We start from the raw sequence: 22,196 nt of genomic DNA, 5'->3' as shown, positions 1-22,196 counted from the left end.
GCCACTTGGCCGGCCCATATGGCAGTTTTCTTAACCCTCCCCACCATGTACATTTATGGTGAAATCCTTTGGTGATGTACTGGCAACACACACAAGAGAATAAAAGGCACTTTGTTACAATAAACTCTCCCTTCTGAGGCTGCAGCTTGTTTCTCTGCTCTGAAGCAATTTGACCTTCGCTCAGACACTGCCTGCGAGCTCCCCATTTCATGCTGTATTGGCTTCCCTTAAATGTCCTGAATCCTGTATCGGCTGTGAGGTCAGGACCATTTCTTTCCTTTAGAAGCTGGGGAGGCTCAGTCCTAAGAAATCCTGCTGTTTGCAGAAGCACAACGTTGGTTTCATTGCTCCAGTTATAAAAAGCCGATCACTGTATAAACAAGCTCCCACATCTGCCCTTTTTTCTTGGAAAGTGTCCTGTATGACATTCACGTGAGGATGTCGGAGTGTGGCCTGGGAAAGCAGACGCCCTCTGTGGCCATTTCGGACGGAGCCCGGCCCACCGGCTGACAGGCTGATCGTGTGCTCTTCTCCGCAGCTCCATGCCTCTTTATACCAAGTTGGTAGCTTGCTATCAGCTAAGATGGGGCCACACAGAAACTGGCAAATGCTACAAATCAGGTGTTTTCCCTGCTGAAGAGCCAGTTGTTCAACCTTTACCAGCACACCACTGACACTCTTCCACCATGCGCAGCCTGGAAGGTTCCTGACGCCGCCGGAGAGCTTTTGTCTCGCCACCTAGAAACCATGGCTGTGTTCAGGCCCAGGGAGGAAGCTTCCAGGACTGTGTTTGAAATCTCTAAATCCAACCTGAACTGGGCCGTTAGAAAGAGAGGAGCTTGGCTCCTGTGCTTGGCTGCTTGGAGCAGGCTTCCCCGTTTCTGCTCTGTTCCTCTGGCTGCAACAAGCCTCGAAGGTAGAGATGGAGCTGGGGTCTGCGTTCACCCAGAGCTGGAGACTTGGAGCTCCCTCAGTCCAGGACGGTGAAGCGAGAGGTCACACATCTCCACAAAGGCCCTTTTAAAGCCCGGGGGAAGGTGGTCCCTCCAAGCTGCTGCTGTGAGTTGGAAGGTATTGGTGCGAGGCTGAGAGGCTAGGTTCTGCTCAGCCTTCGTTCAGGAGAACATGTGGTGAACATTTCTCTCCTTGTCCAGTGCGATCTCTGGTGGGATGTGAGCAGCCATGTTTGACCCACAGGACGATGTGACCTTGTTTAGTGATTGAAAATTCTCCCTACACTCTCACACTCTTTTGGTGGTTAAACTGTAGCACTATTAGATGCTGTTTGGGGACAGAGGGGGAGGAAAGGGTATATTTTGTTTTATTTTTACTGAATTTACTGCTGGATTTCCACCCCAGTGATAACAACTTACATAACCTTTGCATGTTACCAAAACTTAAAATTAATATTGCTATATTACCATTAACTAATTTACTGACTTTATTAAACTCTTGCCAATTTTCCACCAATGCCTTCTTCTTCTGTTCAAGGATTTTACTGTGTTTCCCCCAAAATAAGACCGGATCTTATATTAATTTTTGCTCCAGCAATCTACACTTATTAATTTATTCATGTACAAAAATCTGCATTTATTCAAACAGTTATGTCTGGCTGATGATCTTAACTGGGGCTTATGTTGGGGGTAGGGCTTATGTTATGAGCCCTGAAAAATCATGCTAGGGCTGATTTTCCAGTTAGGTCTTATTTTCGGGGAAACACGGTAGATCACATTTTAAGGGCTAGCTAGTCTTTGAGCAAAACAGCCCAAAACAATTCCTCCTCCCCAACTCCCCTCCAAAAAATAAATAAATACATCTTTAAATGTGAGTCTACCTTTTGAAGTCAGTCTCTGTTGTGATAATCTCTCAAAGCATGTCATTTGACACATTCACTCATTCAGGGTCACGGCAGAAGTGAAGCACAACCCAACCAACACCATTGTGTGCAAAGCCCACGGGGAGTGGAATGGCACTTTAGAATTCACCTACAGCAATGGAGAAACCAGAGTCATCGACACTGCCGCGCTGCCAGTGTACCCTAAGAAGATCAGACCTCTGGAGAAGCAGGGCCCCATGGAGTCCAGGTGCGGATCAGGCTGTCTCTCTCCAGCTCAGCTGCCTTCAGTGCTCAACCTCGGGGACAACGAGGAAGCCTTAGAAAGCTCAGCTAATGGAAATGGCCCAGGAATCATGTTCTTCTCATTTGTTATTTGAATTTTCCATTGTGTGTCACTTACGAGTAGATCTGTTGTAGCTTTCAGTGTCTCTATTCTGCACTTACGGGGTGGAGTATGGAGCCCAGCCTATGGGGCGATAGTAGCAGGACAAGGGACAGAGGGCGACAGGACGGAAAGCCATCCATCCCCTTGCCCACAATGCCTCTGATGAAGCCTTCCCCGTCAGGAACTCTGGCTCTCCTATCATGGCGTGGCTATTGTTTCTGGCTTGGTCGTTGAAAACAAAACTGATTACCTTGTGGTGTTCTTTCAAGGATGGAATAGGTTAGCTACTCCTTATTAAGGCTTAGCTGCCTCAGTTAACCCCGGGGAACTCAGAATTCAGCCTGGAGCGGGGATGGAGGCTGGTACCCGAGTAACACAGAGGGGGGCTACCTGTTTTTGTCACACATATGCAGACGTTACTGCACCATGGAGTTAACTAGAGGGCAATCGAGCCCATCCCACCTCGTTTTCCATAGAGGAAACAGCCGTGGGAGGTGGGTGGCTGGTCCCTTGCTGCTCAGAGCACCAGAGCCTACTCACCTTGCTGGGTCTTCCAGGCCTTACCTGCAGAGGCAAAGGACGGGCCATCTGCATGGCTAGCTAGGCCAGTAGTTAGACCAGTTATCTCAGCCCTCACAGTGGTGCCAGTCCTGGTGAGGCCCCCCGGCCCCATTGGAGCTTCCTTGGAGGAGAACCACTGCCCCATTAGGGCCCTGGTGAGTACAGGCAGAGCCAGCATCCGGCGATGCCAGCCACGCCCTGGCTCAGCCACTCACCGGCCCTTTGCCGTCTCAGGGAGGCTCGCCTTGCCTTCCTTTTTGCTTTTCTCACTGACCTGCTCCTACCCTGCCCACCTGAAGGCTCCCTTACCTTTCTGCTGTTTCTTGGCTTGAAGTTTAGAGCCATTCCCAGATAAGCCCTCAACCCCTCCCCTCCCTCGTAGTGCTCTTGGTTGGGTCCGTGTGTGTGTCTGGCCAGAGTGCTTCATCTGGGGCCCATTCTTGTCCCACCTCCCTTTTTCCAGTCCTTGGGGGGGGGGGTCTCTGTCCTCTAAACTTGGGGCCACTATCTTGTATGAGAGCTTATCATGGGAGGTCCTGCCCTTGAGAGCACCCCCCCACACACACACTCTCTGGATGTCCTTGCACCCGGCCCCTCCCTCAGCACGAGGTGTGTGTTGATGGTGCGTGTGATAAAAAAAACTGTGATATGACCCAGCACTCAGCCCCTCAGTTTACCTTCCCTCCTTCCTTCCTTTTGGCCAGTTTTTTTCCCCCTCTTAAGTCAGCTATCAGGGCACAGTAGGAAAAGCAAGGGCTGTGAGGCCAGTCAGAGCTGGCTTTATATCCCAGTTCCAGAAATTCCTCCTGCGGTAGAGGAGGCGGCAGAGCCTCCCTCTCTCTGGGTGTCTGGGTTCGGTGGGACTCAGGGACGGTCTGGTAGGCAGGCTGAGCTTGTAGGGGCTCGACCCTTGTCAGTTCCTCTGATCCTCTTCAGAAATGGCTGCTCATTGTCCCTGCTTAGCTCGCAGCAAGTCTGATCCTGCCCGACACTCAGGGCTGCCTGCTATGCGAGGCCCTCTCATGGCCAGGGTCACGGGCTGTGGGAGTGCTCCCTGGCCTAGAGTCTAATTGGGTCAGATGGTTCCTTTTCTGTGACATCCCGACTTGTCCTGATGCATTTAAGTGAGGAGGCGCAGGGGCGATGGTGTCCTGCTCCATCTACCTCAGTTCTTTTCCTCTCCCTCTAGAAGAGTGTGTATGCATCAGGGGTGGGCCTGGCAAATTCCCGAGGAGGAAAGCCGCAAATCGGACAGGAGCAACCCAGGTGGCCTTCTATAATGAATGCATGTGGCAGAGAAGTCACCTTCTGTAGACGTGGGGGAGATGACAGAGCCTGCAGGACGAACACACATACCTGTTCACCCTGGTCTGTAACTCCTAGTACCAGGTTCCCTGTGGGAAAGCAGCCATTGTTCATATCTATCAGCTTGGTGACCTTGGGCAAGACACTTCCCCTTCTATGGACCTTATTTTTCTCTTTAAAATGGGATGATAACATACCATCTATATCATGGGGTTGTTTTGATGATTAAATGAGTTTATATGTAAAATGCTTAGAAATATGGTAAATGCCATATAAGTGTCTGCTATTATTGTTGTTTAAAGTAGTAGTATTATTACTACTGCTTACTACTACTACTATTACTAGATTCATTGCTTACTATTATTATTAGATTCAGTCCCTAGACACCGAGATGCGGCATGCTGCTCAGGACAGGAATGCACACAGCACGGACTTGGAGCCTGGTGCCCTGGGTTCAGGTCCTGGCTCTGGGGGCCGCTGAGGCGCCCAGAATGAGCTGCCCCTCCAGATGGCCTCCTCAGATGCCCCCTTCTTCCAAGGAAGCAGCTGCTGACCCTGCCTGACCATTTCCTCTCCTCCATGCATCCCCAGGAACCTCTGGCAGGAGGTGACCCGGTACCTGCGGCTGGGGGACATAGACGCTGCCACCGAGCAGAAGCGGCGCCTGGAGGAGAAGCAGCGGGTGGAAGAACGGAAACGAGAAACCCTCCGCACCCCATGGCAGCCCAAGTACTTTATCCAGGAGGTAACTCCGCCGTCCGCCCTTGGGCGCTTGTCCTGAGTGAGGGGCGCATGGATTTGTCTGGCTAATGCAGCATTTTGGATGAAAGAGGCCAGGCCAGGGGAGGTCCTGGGAAGATTTGGGGCAGCGTAGCTCTGGCTCCAGCTTTGGGCAGAACTGAGCGCCTGGCACTGTCCCTCTGGCAGCCTCCACCAGAGAAGCCCATCAGCCTGCCAGGGAGGGCAAGGAATGGGACTGCAGACCTGGATGCTGTCCTACTTAAAAACAAACAAAACCCACCATTCTTACCCCCTGTTACTTTATCATTAGCAACAAGCCAGCCGTGAAGCACCTCAGAGCCCAGCTCCACGCCGCGTGGACTGGAACCTTCCTAATGGAGAGCTGCCTTTCAGAGCTTTGCCTCCTGTGGGCCACATGGGTTGGCTATGCTGGGACAGGCCAGTGTTGAGTCCTGTGCCTGAAATGCTTCTGCTGTCACCCAGGAAAGTGACCCTGGAAGGCAGAATAATATCCACATGACTGCCTGCCACTGCTCAGCTGAGTCCCTTAGGCTCTTGAAGTGGCTTGTGGAGCAATTAGGGAGCCTTCTGAGAACAGAATTGGAAATCATGCAAGTGTAGGAGCCACAGTTCTTAAGGCAGGGCCCTCAGGAGCCTGGCGGCATCACTGAGAGAAACAGGCTGGCGAGGACTGGGGCAGATGCGAGTCCACAGCCAAAGGGTGTGGGTGCCGCTTACTTCCAGGTGATCACAAACCGATTGCCCAGCTCCTCACGAGAAGCCAGATATCTGGATTTTTATGAGAAATCTGATATTCACATGGTGTGAAGTAATCTTAAAAAATGTAAACACTGAGAGCCAATCGAAATTATGTCTGGGCTTTTTTTTGGCTCAGGTGCTGCTAATGTCTGACTTCCTCTGTGTCGCTAGAAGACTGTGGGGTGAGGTAGTGACCTCTGGTCAGGAGCTGGCAGCAGCCACTATCTCCCAGAGGCAGAAATAGGGCTGTGCACTGAATGGAGACTCTAAGGTTGGATGCTGGTTGGGACAGGCAGCCTGCTTGGGGAGACTCTGCCTTTAGGACACTGAGTGGGAACCCTGTCTGGCATGGCAGTCTTGCCCAGGTGAGGTGAATCCCTATTAGTCAGGGTTCTCTAGAGACGAAGAACAGAAACAGAACCAACAGGAGACATAAGTACATATAGATTTATTATGAAGAACTGGCTCGCAAGATTGCAGAGGCTAAAAAGGACTTGCCGTTTGCAAGCTGGAAGCCAATGGTGCAATCCAGTCCAAGTCTGACGGCCTGAGGACCAGGAAAGCCCAGCTCAGGGGCAGGAGATACGTCCCAACTGAAGGAGTGAGGCAGAAAAAAAGGGCAAATTCTTCCTTCCTCCACCTTTTTTTCTTTTTAGGCCCTTGGGGAGGGGACTCCCCTTTGCTGAGTGCACCAATTCAAACGCAAATCTCATCCATAACACCATCATAGAAACACCCCGAAGTCATGTTTAATCTGGGCACCTTGTGGCCAGTGTAGTTGACACACAAAATTAACTATCACAGAGTCCTAGGGTCCCTCTGTGCCGTGGAGCTGGTCTCAGACTAGTTTGCCTGGCTTCTGTGGAAAGCTGCACATTAAAACACAAAATGACAGCCAAACTCACTCATTCTTCCTGCTGGGATTTAGAAAACCCATCATGTTCGAAACAGAAGGCTTGAGAATATGTAAAGGATAAAAGTCACCCCCGTCCCAGAATTGTTCCCATTCAGTGTGTTCCCTTCTAGTCTAGCACTGGCTTGTGTACACCCTTTTGATTTTTGCCTTTTCCTCACTGATGATACTTGATTGGTGTCATTTCCTGTGTGCGCGCCGCCTGCTGGGGAGCCTGGCCTGGGCGGCTGCGCCTGGACGGTGGGCTGTAAACCACTGGTTGGGGCAAGTTTCTCAGATGCAGGCCTTTGCCGTTTGTCTCCTGTCTGTTCATCCAACACCCCCTTTTTCTCCTGTCCTGCTATTTCAAGGGGCTTTTTTTTTCTTCCCAAGTTATCTTCCTTGATGTAAACCAACAAATCCCCTCTCCTGTTATTTTGGTCATTTTGTGGGGTGTCCTCCTGAAATGCCAGGACGCGAAGATCATATGAGCAGCAAAAGGCAGCTGGGCAGAGGCAGGAAGATGAACTAGCGGCCTTGCAGGGCTGTGACACACACAAGGCAGATGCCACCAGCACGGCCTTGGCGCTGCTTCCCGCCGCGCGGGCTGGGGCTCTCCTAGCTTCTCCCCTTTGCCTGCTGAGGAGTCTCCATGTCATGTCTCCTTCCTTCTCTTCCAGGGTGATGGCTGGGTCTACTTCAATCCCCTTTGGAAGGCACAGTGATGGGGCAGAGGTGCAGCCTTCAGAAAAAGCCTGTTTTTGTAGGAATTAAAGTGGTACAGTATCGAAGTTCTGCTGGTGTTCACGGAGACCTCTTGATATCATTCAAGAAATGGTACCCAAGAGACAAGTGATATACTGTGAAAAACACTCCCCCAAACTCTACTCTAGGATTGAATTTATTCAAGAGCCATCTGGGGCATGTGTGTGTACACAGGTGTGTGAGCTCTCGGCACACTGTGTGTTCACACACTTGAATTATATACATGTCTGCTGGGTATTAATTATTACACATGTAAATACTGCACTTACCAAGATTTAAGTGGGTAATTATGAGCTCCTTTTTATCAATGAGGTTTGGCGTTTTCTATTTTTCACTTTGCCAAAAATGTTTTGCACTCACACAGGTATTCTCATGTAGTCAACTCCTGTCAAAACAAAAGTGAACTGGCATGGCCCAGTTGACGTCCATCTGGTAGAAAGTGGCTCATTCCTAGTAGAAATGTAAGTGGCTGTCATTTCAGAATTATTGTGATCCCACCTCCCTCCACACTTCAGCGTTTTGTTTGTCCACACTCACAAAAGATGAACTGTTATTTCCTGCTGGATGGGGAACGGGCAGGAAGATATTAAAGGTTTATGCCAGAGCCTTCCAGGATGGAGCACCTCTGGGAGAGCCTCGGGCCAGGCCCGCCTCTGGAATTTTCCTCCCATCTACTTGTCCCGAAACCTTTCTGATGATTTCTCATGCTCAAAGCACTGGTCATACACTTTTCAGAAGCTGCTTTTACAGTAGAAAACAAATCATATGGAGACTTCACTACTTTTATGATGAAAAAAGGGCTTTAGACGTTAACCACACGCGTGCATTTACAAACGTGCACAACCACAGCCGCAATCTTGTATTTCATTTTGGGAAAGAGAAAAGAATTTCCTGTGGATTTTTTTTTTAAGTGCACCTCTATTGTTTGATCCAAACTCCGCAAGAAAACCACTGTGATTAACATCCATAAAGCCTGCGTAAGTGTTCCATGGTTTTAGTTGAATTTCAGTCCTCAGCCTTTAAAAATGAGGTCAAGACATGACTAGAATATAAAGCAAGGAAAAAAATGATGTATTTGATTTTTGCTCAATGCTTAATTTATTTTTTACTGTGCCACTCTAAGAATATTTATAAAATCCAGTAGCATGAATGCTTCTCTGTAGTAATACTAATTTTGTGCCTTTTGTCTGCTTTCTTAAGACCAATTGTTCACACTTTGTAGATATTAGACAAATATATTTCGATTAAATACTGTACCTATCTGTGTCTGTGTTTTATTAGGGATTCAAATGTTCTGTTGGAATTGGTGGCTCTGAATGAGCTTACATTTTATTGGTTAGATATTAATTTGATGTAAACGGGAATCTATTTACATCAAAACAGTGTTGCAAACACTTTGAAAAATCTACCAGATAATCCTTATTTATGGATACTTTCTGACAAGCTCATAAGAACATTGAACTCATATCCAGTGAATGTTTTATTTTATAAGAAGTTACTACCAGGCAAAATTGTAGCATAGGCCTGTTTAGGGCTATAGTCTTAAAATATCTGAGAAAATAAGGTGTTTGGAACTACTACTGAAAGGGAAAGCAGAATAGATGCTATTTTGAAAAAAAAAAATCCTCAATGAGAAGACTGAAAAGTAATCACTATGGTGTTTTTAGATTTTCCAGTCTTACTTCAACGTATAAACCATCTGGTAAGTAAAACATGGAGAAAGTTCACTTTTGTCAGGGTCGGGGGGTGGAGGGGTGGGTTCATTGCCCTTTACAAAATTGTTAAATATCAAATACAGATTTACATAAAACATTACAGTTCCAACAATAAGCACCCATGTAGTCACTACTTAAGTAAAGAAACCTGTTTGTTAGTACCTTAAAAGCCACATTTGTGCACCTATGAAACTGTATCACTCTCCTTGATCCCAGAGGTGACACCACCACTGTCCTGGCTCCTGGAGTGATCATCCTTTGAGTTTTGGTCTTCTTTTCCTGTGTTCATGCATACTATCTGTGTATTTCTAAAGAGCATGCTTGGCTTTGCTAATTTTTGGACCTTGTACAAATGGAATTACATCAGTTTGCTGATTTGAGTTATTTTGTTTATAGGTCAATCCAAGTTGTTAGGAGTTGCTCTACTTATTTTTTGCTGAGTTCTACCTGCCCAAACTCGGTATCCATTAGGCAGTAACTCCCCATTCCACCCCACTCACTGCAGCTGTTCTAGTTTGTGCTTTTATGATTTGACTACTCTTAAGTACTTCATGTAAGTGGAATGATACTATACTTGTCTTTTCATGTCTGGCTTATTTCACTTTAGCATGTGTTCAAGTTTCATCAGAATTTCCTTTTTAAGGCTGAATGATATTCCATTTTGTGTGTGTGTGTGTGTGTGTGTGTGTGTGTACGTACACATAGCACTTTTATCTGTTTACCCCTAGATGAATATTTGCGTTGTTTCCATCTTTTGGCTATTGTGACTAATGCTGCTATGAACATGGGAGTACAAGTATCTCTAAGTCACTGCTTTCATACTTTTGGAGATATATACCCAGAAGTAGAAGTACCACATCATATGAAAACTCTATTTTTAATTTTTTAAGGACGTGCCAGTTTCCACAGTGACCACACCATTTTGCAATCCCATCAGCAATGTACAAGGGTTTGAATTTCTCGTCCTCCCCAACACTTATTTTCTGCCTTTTATTTATTTTTTGGTTTGGTTTTATAATAACCATCCTAATGGGTATGAAGTGCTATCTTATTGTGGTTTTGATTTGCATTTTCCTAATGATTAAGTGTTGAGCATCTTAAGTGTTTACTGGCCATTTGTATATCTTCTTTGGAGGAACATCTATTCCAAATTTTTTGCTCATTTTCTAATTGGGTTGTTTTATGTGTTGAGTTGAAGGAGTTATTTATACATTCTGGATATTAATCCTTTATCATGTTTTGCAAATATTTTCCCATTCTGTGGGTTGTCTTTTCACTGCTGACAGTATCCTGATGTACAAAAGTATTTAATTTAAATGAAGTCCAGTTTCTCTATTTTTCTTTTGTAGTTTGTGCTTTTGTTGTGATATCCAAGAAATCATTGCCAAATCTAATTTCATAGAGCTTTCGCCCTATGGTTTCTTCCAAGAGTTTTATAGTTTTAGCTCTTATGTTTGTTTGTGATCCATTTAAAATTTTTGTATATTGTGTTTGGTAAGCGTCCAACTTTATTATTTTGCATATAGTCATCCTGTTTGGATTTCCTAGGCCAATTTGTTAAAAAAAAAGTTTTCCCCCATAGAATGGTCTTGGCACCTTATCAAAAATCATTTGACTATCTGTGCAAAGGTTTATTCCTGGGCTATTTCTATTCTATTGGTCTATGTCTGTATGCCAGTACCACACTGTTTTGATTACTTTGTAGTAAATTTTGAAATCAGGAAGGGAGACTTTCAACTTTCAAGATTGTTTTGGCTACTAGGGGTCCCTTGAGATTCCGTGTGAATTTTAGGATAGAATGTTCTATTTTTGCTAAAAACATCCTTGGAATTTTGATAGATTTTGCACTGACTCTGTTGTATAATTACCATGGTATTATTGTTATCTTAACATGTTATCCATGAATGCAGGATTTCTTTCCACTTATTTAAATTATCTTCCATTTCTTTCAGGAATATTTTGTAGTTTTCAGTATACAAGTTTTTCACCTCAGTTTGTTTATTTCTAAGTATTTTTCTTTTTGTGATGTTACTACAAATGGAATTGTTTTCTTGATTTCCTTTTTGGATTGTTCAGTTAGTATAAACAACTGATTTTTATGTGTTAATTTTGTATCCTGTAACTTTGCTGGATTAGTTCTAACAATTTTGTGTGTAATTTTTAGGGATTTCCAGATATGAGACCGTATCACTGTGAACAGAGATAATTTTTCTCTTTCCAATTTGGATGCTTTCTTGCTAGACCTGCCAGTACTTGAATGAGTGGCAAAGCTGGTGTCCTGTCTTATCTTGATCTTAGTGGAAAAACTTTTAAGCTTTCATCATTGTGTATGTTAACTGTGGCATTTTCATGTGGTCTTTACGTTGCATCAAAGTTTCCTTGTATTCCTAGTTGTTGTTTTTATCATGAAAGGGTGTTGAATTTTGTCAAATGCTTTTTCTGCATCTATTTAGATGATCATGTGTTTTCTCCCCTTTGTTCTGTTAATGTGTGGTATATTACATTGATTTTGTATGTCAAACCGTCCTTGCACTCCAAGAATAAATCCCATTTGATCATTGTTTATAACCCCCCCCTTTTTTTTTTAAAGGATTTTATTGGGAAACTGTGTTTTTTTAGGACCATCAGATCCAAGTCAGGTAGTTGTCTTCAATCTAGTTGTGGAGGGCGCAGCTCTGTGGCCCATGTGGGGATCGAGCCAGCAACCTTGGTGTGATAAGCACTGCACTCTAACCACCTGAGCTAACTGGCTACCCCTATAATCTTTTTACTATGCTGTTGAATTTCTTTTGCTATTGTATTGAAGATTTTTGCATCAATATTCTTAAGGGATATTGTTCTGTAGTGTCTTTCCCTAGCTTAGGTATCAGGGTAATACTGGCCTCATAGAAAGAGGAAGTGTTCTCCCTTCAATGTTTTGGAAGAGTTTGAGGACTGGTGTTCTTTTTGAAATGGGTGGTGAAATTCACCAGTGAAGTGATCTGGTCCTTGGCCTTTCTTTGGTGGGAAGGTATTTTCACTACTGATCCAATCTTCCAGTTATAGGTCTTCATATTTTCTGTTCATGATTTAGTCTTGGTAAGTTGTGTTTCTAGGAATTTGTGATTTTCATTTAGGTTATCCAATTCGTTGCTATACAATTGTTCATAGTACTCTTGTAATTCATTTCTACAAAATTGGTAGTAAAGTCCCCACTTTCATTTGACTTTTCTTACTCCAAATGAAGGCTTGTCAATTTTGTTGATCTTTTTGAAGAACTCACTCATGGTTTCATTTTTTTTTCTCTATTTTTGTGTTCTGTATTTTATTTCTCTCTGCTCTAATCTACTGTTTCCTTCTGTTTGCTGCTAGCTATGGGTTTGTTGTTTAATTTTTTATTTTAAGTTCCTTAAGGTTCAAAGTTAGGTTTCTTTACAAATGTGTTTACAGCTGTATATTTCCTCTTAACACTGTTTTCACAGCATCCCATACATTTAATTTCCATATATGTGTGGATTTCCCAGTTTTACTTTTGCTGTTGATTCTAGTTTCATTGCCTTGATTGGAAGAGATACTTTGTATGATTTCAATCTTAAAATTTATTGACTTGTTTTCAGGTTACTATAGGGTCTATCTGGGAGAAATATTTCATGCAGACTTGAGAAAAATATGTATTTTGCTGTTGGAGGGATCTGTATAAATATAAGTCTAGTTGGCCTATAGCTCTAAGTCTTCTATTTCCTTATTTGATCCTGTTGAGTTGCTTTATCCATTATTATTAGTGGGGTATTGAGGCCTTCTATTCTTAGTGAAGTATTTCTCCCTTAAATTCTGTGTTTGCTTCATATATTTTGCAGCTCTGATGTTTGATGCATGTATGTTTATATCTACTCAGCAAATTGATTGTTTTACCAACATACCATTGTTGTATCTTTTAAGTTTTTGACTTAGTAGTTTATTTTGTCTGATATTAGAATAGCCATCCACGCTCTCTTTGGTTATTAATGCATGGAATATTTTTCACATCCTTTCACTTTGAACGTGTCCTTAGATCTAAAGTGAGCCTTTTGTAGACAGTATATATTTGGATCCTGTTTCTAAATCCATTTTGGAAACTTAAGTTTGTCTTCTGATAGGGCAATTTCATCCATTTACATTAAAGGTAATTGCTGAAAGGACTTGTGCCATTTTATTTGCTTTTTGTGTGTCTTACAGATTCACTGTCCCTCATTTCCTCCATTATTGTCTTCCTTTGTATATAGTTCTCATTTTTTGTAGTGCTACATTTTGGTTATCTTATTTACTTTTGTCTATATTGTACAGTCATGAGCTGCATAACAATGTCAATGAGTGCGATCGTGGTCCCATAAGATTATAATGGAGTTGAAAAATGTGTATCACTTAGTAACACTGTAGCCCTCATAATGTCATAGCATAACACATTATTCATGTGTTTGTGGTGATACTGGAGTAAAACATACAGCTCTGCCAGTCATACAGAAGTATAGCACATACTATTATATGTGCTATATACTGTGCATATGTATATCTACAGTATATAATACTTGATAATGATAACAAATTGTTATTGGTGTATATAATTACCATACTATATATATCAAGTATATGGAGTAAATGTGTAACTTTAAATTCATATATTAGGAAAAGAAATCAACACACTCAAGTTAAAAAGAACACCTCTCCCCCAAAGAAATTAACACAAATTAATGAAATAAAAAACATACTGTAGAAAGTGTCAACAAAGCCATAAGCTAGTGTCAGAAAGAAAAAAAAAAGCTAAGAAAACTGATAAAAACTGTGAATGAAAATGAGGAGCAAGGCAATGAGGGAGAAGAGACAGAAACAGAAACAGGGATGCAAGAAGAAAAAAAGAAAACAAATCTTAGGAGGGAACAGCACACATTAAAAAAACCAGTAAGTGATATTAGCAACAATTTTACATTAATCTACTTCAAAATTTAGATTAAATGGACAAATTTCTTAAAAAAAAAGACTTACCAAAACTGACATAATAGAAAAATCAAACAATCCTGTGCCTATAAAATAACTGAATCTGTAATTAAAAACCTTTGCACAAAGAAAAATCTAGGCCTAAATGGTTTATACCAGCAAACTCTTATCAAACATTGATCATTATTCCAGGAATCCAAATTTAGTTTATACTGTGAACAAAAAGTCTCTGTAATTCACTATATTAACAGTAAAGGAGAAAAATCAGAATCATCTCAATAAATGAAAAAAAAAAACCAAACTTAATAAAACTCATGATAAAAATTCATAACTGGGAAAAATATGTTCTCAATCTGATCAAAGATATCTATAGAAAATGTAAACTTAAAGAATTATCAAAAATTTCCTGTGAGACAGGGAACAAGACAAGGATGTTACCTTTTCTATGAAGTACATTACTGGATATCCTAAACAGTGCAGCAAAAGCTAGAAAATTAAATATATATATATATTAGTAACAAAGAAATAAAACTACCATTATTCCCCAATTATGATGGCAAGTTTATAATAAATAATCTGAATTATCAGAATGAGTTTAAGATTGTCGAGTACAATGTTGACATAAAACCAAATTTTCTATATTACTGACAATTGGAAAATAAAATTTTATAAGACAGTATTTATCAAAAATAACATACCTTGTATCAAAATTACAATAAAAATTGTAAGACCTATTTTAAAAATATAAAACAAATTAAAGATGACCTAGACCAATATAAATAGAAGGATATGCCATGTCCACAGATAGAAGACAATATTTTAAAGGTGCTAATTTTCCCCAAATATAGTTTCAACGCCCAGTTAGAAGTCCAAAAAGGTTTCTTTTTTTGATGTAACTGACAACTTAGTTCTAAAATTTATATGAAAAAGCAAAGGGACATAAACAGCCAAGAGAATTTTAAACAAAGTGGGGATGGGAGACCATTATCTTAATTATCTTCAAGTTCTATTAAGTCAACACACAAAGCTAAGCACTCTATAAAATACAAGAGTCAAGAAACAGACTCATGTGGACACTTGGTTTAAAGCAGGACTACTGCACAGCTATAGGAAACAGATGGTCTTCTCCATAAATGGTGCATGGACACGCAAAACAAAACCCCAAACAAAAAACAATTTACACCATACTCAACAAATGAATTTCTCAGCTAAGTGTAAAAGATAAAACACATTTTCTGGAAAAGAATTTAAGAGACTATTCACACCTCAGAATAGGAAAAGAATTTTTAAATAGGGCACAGAAAGCTTTAGGCACACAAGAGATTGAAAAAGAAGACATTAAAATAATGAATTCCAGGCATTTTGTAATGATGAAGCGCTTATATACAGGATATATAAAGAACTCTTACTAATAAATTTAAAAAAGAAAAACCAACAGAAAAATGGGATAGAACCAAAGCTGTATAAAAAGAGGATTTCCAAATGGCCAATCTCATTGGTAAACCTGGGAAAAGCAAATTAAACACAATAAGAAATCATTATTCATCCACCAGAAAGGCAAAATTGAAGATTGACAAGGACTGATTAGGATCTGGGAGTAACAAAAACCTTCATATTCTACCTAGCAATTCTACTTTATTAGGATAAATATGCACAAAAATGTATGCACATAAGCTCCGAGAGAGATGTAAAATATTCCTATAGCATTATTTGTAATATCCTCAAATTAGAAACAATGCAAATATACATCAACAATAGAATGGGGCATGTGGGGAGGGGGAGAGAGAGGAAGAGGGCCAGGGAGACACCATATGGGGGAATACTGCACACAGAGTGCCAATAAAGTGTATACACATTTTAAGAAAGGAAAAAACTATTAAAATTGTAATAATATATACCGATAATAAAAGATGAATACAAGTCACATTTGACTTCTGCAATTACAAGACATGCTTAGTGGTTACCATCAGCACCCAGATACTTCTGATTACAGCGAACTACTGCTTGAGCAACGTTGACCAAAGTGGCCACTTGTATACATTTTTTTGGCACCCCTGGTATATACAGATAGTCGTACATATCAATAAAAACAAACTTATTGTTTGTTCATCCAATATTCTTGATGAAATTTCACAAGAACTGAAGCTAGATACAAAAAATACATACTTTAATTCCATTTATATTGTTGAAAGAAGGTGCAATTAAATATGTATGGAGAGAAATACTTGTGTTAAAAGGAGAAATCAAACTAATTACCTTAACAGCAAGGCCATGATTACCTTCTGGACGGGAAGTGGGAGAGGCCAGTGACCAGGAGGGGGCATGAAGAAGCTGCTGAAGTACCAGCACTGTTCTGTTCTCTTGACCTGGATTGTGGTTACAGAGCTGTTTGTTTTGTGTACGCTAAGGCATACAACGTCTGACAAGTTCACAAACTTGCCACCCTGCGCTTACATTGGCAGCCCTGCACAAACAGCTCGGTCGTTTCATAACCTTGGTGTATCAGTGTCTCACAGCTGTGTTCGTGTCGACACGTGGCGGTGTCTTGCTGAGTGGTGTTCATTATTGTTGTGTGTTTTTGTGTGCCATCGTGAGAATGTCTGAGCTTGAATTAGAGCAAAGAACAAACATTAAATTTCTTGTTAAACTTCGCAAGAGTGGAAGTGAAATCAGGGACATGTTAGTCCAAGTTTATGGGGATAATGCCATGAAGAAAACGGCAGTGTACTAATGGATTAAACGTTTTTCTGAGGGGAGAGAACGCGTCACTGGTGAAGAGAGGTCAGGGTGGCCAGTAACGAGCAGAACTGACGAAATCATTGCAAAAATTCGTTGAATTGTGTGTCAAAATCATCGACTGACTGAGAAGCATAGCAGACCAAGTAAACATTGATAAACAGGAAAATCTTAAGTGAAAATCTTGGCATAAAGGTGTGTGCAAAAATGTTCCCAAAGGAGCTCTTGCATCACGACAGTACACCAGATCACACAGCACTGTCTGTGAGGGAGTCTTTAGCCAGTAAACAAATAACTGTCTTGGAAGACCCTCCCTACTCACCTGATCTGGCCCCCAGTGACTTCTTTACCTGAAGATAAAAGGAAATGTTGAGAGGAAGACATTTTTATGACATTCAGGACATCAAGGGTAATACGACAGTTCTGATGGCCATTCCAGAAAGAGTTCCAAAATTGGTTTCAAGGGCGGACTAGGTGCTGGCGTTGGTGCCTAGCTTCCCAAGGGGGGAGGACTTCGAAAGTGACCATAGTGATATTCAGCAGTGAGGTAGGTAGCACTTTTTCTAGGATGAGTTCACAAACTTGTCAGACCTCGTACATTTTTGTGTTCTTCTCTGTTAATTTCACAATTTAAAAAAAAAAAACACTTTAAAAGACAGAGTAACCACCATGACATTTCTTTACTGGTTGCTGTCTCAATTTTCTAGGTCTCACCTGCAGGCTGCTTGCTGAGCTCTACGTTTATCCATTATTCCACCTACCTCAGTTGAGTATTATAGGCAGCCAGGCCAATATCTGACAAAACCCAGCACCAAGCAGCAGCAGCTCCGGCAAGGTGAAGAGAATGCTGGAGATTTATTGCACAACACAAATGTACTCAACACTACTGAACCATACATTTAAAAATGATTAAGATGGTAAATTTTGTGGTATATTACAATTAAAAAACTTTTTAAAAAGGTGTAGTAGCTCCAGATTTTATGATTTTATGGCTCCTCAGCTATGGAAATAGTAATATTCTATAGGATGCTGGCCTCTTGGTCATGGCCTAGGGAGTCATGTAAGTAAATGAAGTAAAACTCTACAAATGCAAACTCAAGTAGGTAATAATGTAAGTTTGAAAACTGAATTTTATCTTTGCACTTGCTGTCTCACTGCCTAATTTACATTACAGAGTTCAATTCTAAGATATGGAACAAAAACAAAAGCTGCTGTACAGTCTAAAACTTGGAGGTCTTGATATTTTAATACATCACCCTGTGATATAATGCTAGTGATCACACATGAAATGAGTTTAGAGATCTAAAGAATATTCTGAGCCAATTATCTTACATTCCAATGTATTTAAACTACTATAATTTCACTTCTCTGGTACAATAAAATCACAAATGTTGCTACAATATGGTGTTTTATTGAGGCAATCCACTGAATCAAAATGGCGCTCCCTAACACTGAGAAAGGTGAGATATCATTCCTGCTCTTAATGAGAAAATTATACAATGAATATTTGAATAATTAAATACCAGAACTTTATGAAGCAGGGATTTTGTTAGAGTCCTATCCTCATTTAAATGGAGACAAAAGTCCCATGTAGCTAGGTGTTCACCCCCTCACTAACTGATAAAAAGTCATAACATTCTTTTCATTCTGGGGTAAAAATAGGGCAAAACAAAATACTGGGTTGTCAGAAAAGTCATGATGCATTTTTGCAACGAAAAACAGAAAAATACGTCATGACTTTTCCGACAACCCAACAGTTAGGTCTAAGTGGAACTGACTGGGCACTTCTTTTCCTCACGTATTCTCTGTAACCTTTATAAAAGTGAACAAGGAAGGAAGGATGTGTTCAGTACTCTAACTGCTTTGAAAAACAGAAGATTTGTAAAAGACAACACACTTAACACAAAACTTGAATTACCTTTATTTCCCCTACAGTCAACAATGTCTCTGCATCGAATTTTAAAGCAACAAAGTAAAATAAAATCCCCCAAATGACAAGGTATCAGAAATCCAGATTTAGTTACACTTTATTTGTGAAAATGTTCAGCCATTTTATTGGTCTGTAAAAGAACCATCATCTGGGTCAAAAATGAATTCTAGAAATCAAAGAATATTCTACACTTTGGAAAAGAAAATCATTAACATTCTCACTGAATATTGTAAATTACACTTTTCTTCATAAAAGGTACATACTATTCTGCACTTTTCCACCAAAAGCAGTGGTGTAAGTTATGCTTGTTTGTATAAAAAAAAGTTATATCTTGTGGCAGGAAAAACCCTTTCTCTTTCACTTTTACTAATCAACTGGAGAAAATTTTCAAGTCTATATAAAGTTGCCTATAAGCTGGAAAGTGAACATGTTCAATCTCCATTTATATTTTAGTGCATTTTTTGATGACCATCACATTTTTAAGAAAAGTAAGAAAATGCATATAGCATTAAAGAGTGTTTCATCAAATGCTTTAAGGGATTAAAAAAATATGGAGCAGATGACAAAAATCATTGTGATAGATGAAACTGTTATAAAATGAAAAGTCCAGGCAAACTTTACAAATCCTTGGTCATTTTGAAGAGTCACAGAAGATGAACTTTGGACACCTGTCCATTTTAAGGGTTTTTTCCTTAATCTCTTACATGTAAACATAGTGCTAACCTCAGTACTAGGATACAAACTCCATCCTGGTAAGCAACATTCTGTGCAGTTGCCATGATTTCCAAAGGATATAAATTTAGCCCTTGAATGAACAATGTATAAGATCTGCTCTGTTAAGTACCTGGTGAAAATAACTGCTAACAGCAGTAATGTGTCAACATAAAAAACTATCTGAATCAATTAATTACTCAGAGGTTCATCTTTGAAACAGCAGCTTCTTCTTAGAGCAAACACTAAGCAACAGAAAATGTACATTTGATGAAACATTCTTTGCATTGGAGAAACATGAAAATAAATATAATTCAAAGAAGTATAATTACGTTTCTAATACCTCTTTCTCAGAGCTGTACTAGTTTACTGTTCAAGAAGCTCGCATCAACATTTTGTCATTTGTAATTTATATATTGCTATTTGGGTAATTCAAATAAAATGCACGTCTTGTAAAAGAATAAAAACATTGACAAGTATGCATGTGCCAGGGACCAAATTAGAGGGTTCTTTGGTGCAATTAGTCCAAATTCTCAGATTTGAAGGATAAATGTACCAATAAAAAAAACCCTGCTGTTACACATTTACAGCAGTGCTCTGTCTTGCTTCACATTACAAATTGAAAATAGCTATTCTCAAAAAGCCAATTTTATTTTTTAAATCAGGCATTGCCAGAAAATTTTGTACATTAACCTGGACCAGTGATGGTTCTGTACCCTCTGTTGCTGTGAAACATGACATGAGCTAAAGGCAAAGACCGGTTCTCACAAGGACAACTGCTTCAAGTTAGGAACCAGAACAGTATATTTAGACAGTCTTCTTAGATATTTTCTTGCCTTTCTTAAAAACGAGCTTATTTTTAATGTAGCCACGCTTCCTTTTCGTAGTCTAAAAAGAAAACAGAACACATGGTGTTAGCGCAGGTTTCCTACAGATTAAATACATACACACATGGTTACTGCACTGTGATGAAGGCTGTCTTACTCTCAGCCCTTCTATGGCTGAACTCCTTGAACAGTCGGTGAATACCACTAACTGTTCTACGCTGAGTTTACTGAGATCCAAGATAAACTGGACTAGGTCCCTAGCTTTCAGATGCAATGACTACCAGAGCATTACTCAAATGCATATTGCATACTCTTTACCATCAGGTGAATGAACCCACACCTCCCCTTCTCAACCACTAACTGCTCAGGTGTAATAATCACATTGCAGGCATGACAGAATATAACACTAAACTTAAGGAATGAGAAAATGTTAAAGCTGCTCCTGGTTTGGCCTCCAAGAATTTGCTGTATGTCAGTAATACACATTAACTAGTAACTTTTGGAGCCAGTTTTCTTATTTGTAAAATGAGGATGATTGTAAAAAAATGAAACAGAAATACAATTACTTGGAATATTCTCCAATTTAAGTAGGAAAATAAGCACTTGAAAATGAAAAAAACACAAAAAAACACCAAGCATCTAGGAAAAAAACCATAAATATCCCTTGAGTTTCATAGATCTTTAAGAAAGTAAGATATTCTTAACACTTAGGATCCCACTAAAATACTTTCAACAGATGTTTTCTGGTATAAAAAACAAATTACTACAAATGTGGTGGCAGAACTTATTGTAAAAAGGTTTGCTACGTTAGAATCCTACGAGATAAATCGCATAAGCACATGTATCTGCCAATCTGATATACCCACAGATATTGAAAAAAGGAAATATTGTTTTGGAAACAAGTAATTTAATGCACTATCAAAGCACTGGGTAGCAGAGGCTGGAAACTCAAGAGACTGACCACTCGATTCAATTTTTACATTTAAATACAACTTTTAGAGGAGGTTTCAGAAACTTAGCATAAATCATGTATTGTGTACATTTATGATGTTCAGTTTAAAACAATTTATAATTTTTTCTCACATTGACAAGAATATAAGGACAAGGCAAAATGTAATCGTTTTTAAGGTTACAAAAATTAGCTGCTGTTAACTTGTTCACAATATATGTTACCTTATTATTTTATTAAGGCAAAAAGTAAAAAGTTTCAGAGGGCACGATTAAAAAAAAAATTCAAACCAGGTCAATGAGCTCGTTTCTTTATCACCATTACCTACAGTTTCTAACATGAAACCTTTCTGAGATCATGTTAAATGCCCCAGGTCTATGCAAAGTGGGTAGCTAGGCCCTCAGGGTATTTTTCTCCAGGGCCAGTGAGCCATGCTCAAAAGCCTTTTCTGCAGCCCTGGACTACAATTCCTAGTGCCTCAGCCATGTCAGCTTGGCAGTGGCAGGAACGCTCCCAGAATGACTGCTGTACCCATACTCCCACCCCCAAAGTAAAAACCAGGTGGACAGAGAAAAACAAACAAGCAAAAAACTTTCCTGGTACTAGTACAAAAACAGAGAACATAAAGCCATGGAAACTAGAAATTCAAAATCCATGTTGCTGGCTACTAGAGTATGTTTGAGGCATACAAAACAGACTATAAAAATAAATAAATTTTCTTTATCCATTCACTTATTCATTTTGGGGAAATAATGGGAAGACAAAAAGAGGTCAGATTAAGAAAATTCACTATGACAAGTTCAACTGCCTTGTTTTTCAGAAAAAGTAGATCTTAACTGGGCTTAGATGTTTTAGGAGTAACTGCCTTGAGACTAGCAGCATTTGCTTTGACTTCTGTACTGATGTGACTCACCCATTTCTCCTACCATATGCCTGTGAGAAACCAGACCATTTGATATAAAGACTGGTAAGTGAATTTGATATGACTAACATGAGTGTCAGCTGTATGTGACATATTCAAATACATTAGTCTAGATGTGGTAATCTATATCTGGCACAGAACTTATTTAAACTTATTTTAAAAGTTTCTGTCGACATATCATATAGCTAATACTCAGCACTTTTATAGTACA

General features: G+C 40.3%; 2 protein-coding genes across 5 annotated transcripts in view; one reads left to right on the top strand and one right to left on the bottom strand.

Annotated features, from left to right (window-relative positions):
• Positions 1-8,506, top strand: part of OSBPL10 (oxysterol binding protein like 10) — a 292,615-nt gene extending 284,109 nt beyond the window's left edge. For all 3 annotated transcript variants that reach the window (XM_019664512.1, XM_019664513.1, XM_019664514.1), the window contains exons 10-12: positions 1,902-2,084; positions 4,680-4,833; positions 7,161-8,506. In XM_019664512.1, coding sequence (XP_019520057.1) covers positions 1,902-2,084; positions 4,680-4,833; positions 7,161-7,205 — 382 coding nt within the window. In that variant the 3' untranslated portion in view covers positions 7,206-8,506. The remainder of the gene's footprint in view (positions 1-1,901; positions 2,085-4,679; positions 4,834-7,160) is intronic.
• Positions 8,507-18,543: 10,037 nt separating this feature from the next.
• Positions 18,544-22,196, bottom strand: part of STT3B (STT3 oligosaccharyltransferase complex catalytic subunit B) — a 90,202-nt gene continuing 86,549 nt past the window's right edge. For both annotated transcript variants that reach the window (XM_019664517.1, XM_019664518.1), the window contains one exon: positions 18,544-20,175. In XM_019664517.1, the coding sequence (XP_019520062.1) occupies positions 20,095-20,175 (81 nt within the window). In that variant the 3' untranslated portion in view covers positions 18,544-20,094. The remainder of the gene's footprint in view (positions 20,176-22,196) is intronic.

This window comes from Hipposideros armiger, unplaced genomic scaffold, assembly GCF_001890085.2.
Source record: "Hipposideros armiger isolate ML-2016 unplaced genomic scaffold, ASM189008v1 scaffold_424, whole genome shotgun sequence".
Lineage (NCBI taxonomy): Eukaryota > Metazoa > Chordata > Mammalia > Chiroptera > Hipposideridae > Hipposideros > Hipposideros armiger.
This window is presented reverse-complemented; position numbering and strand designations above follow the sequence as displayed.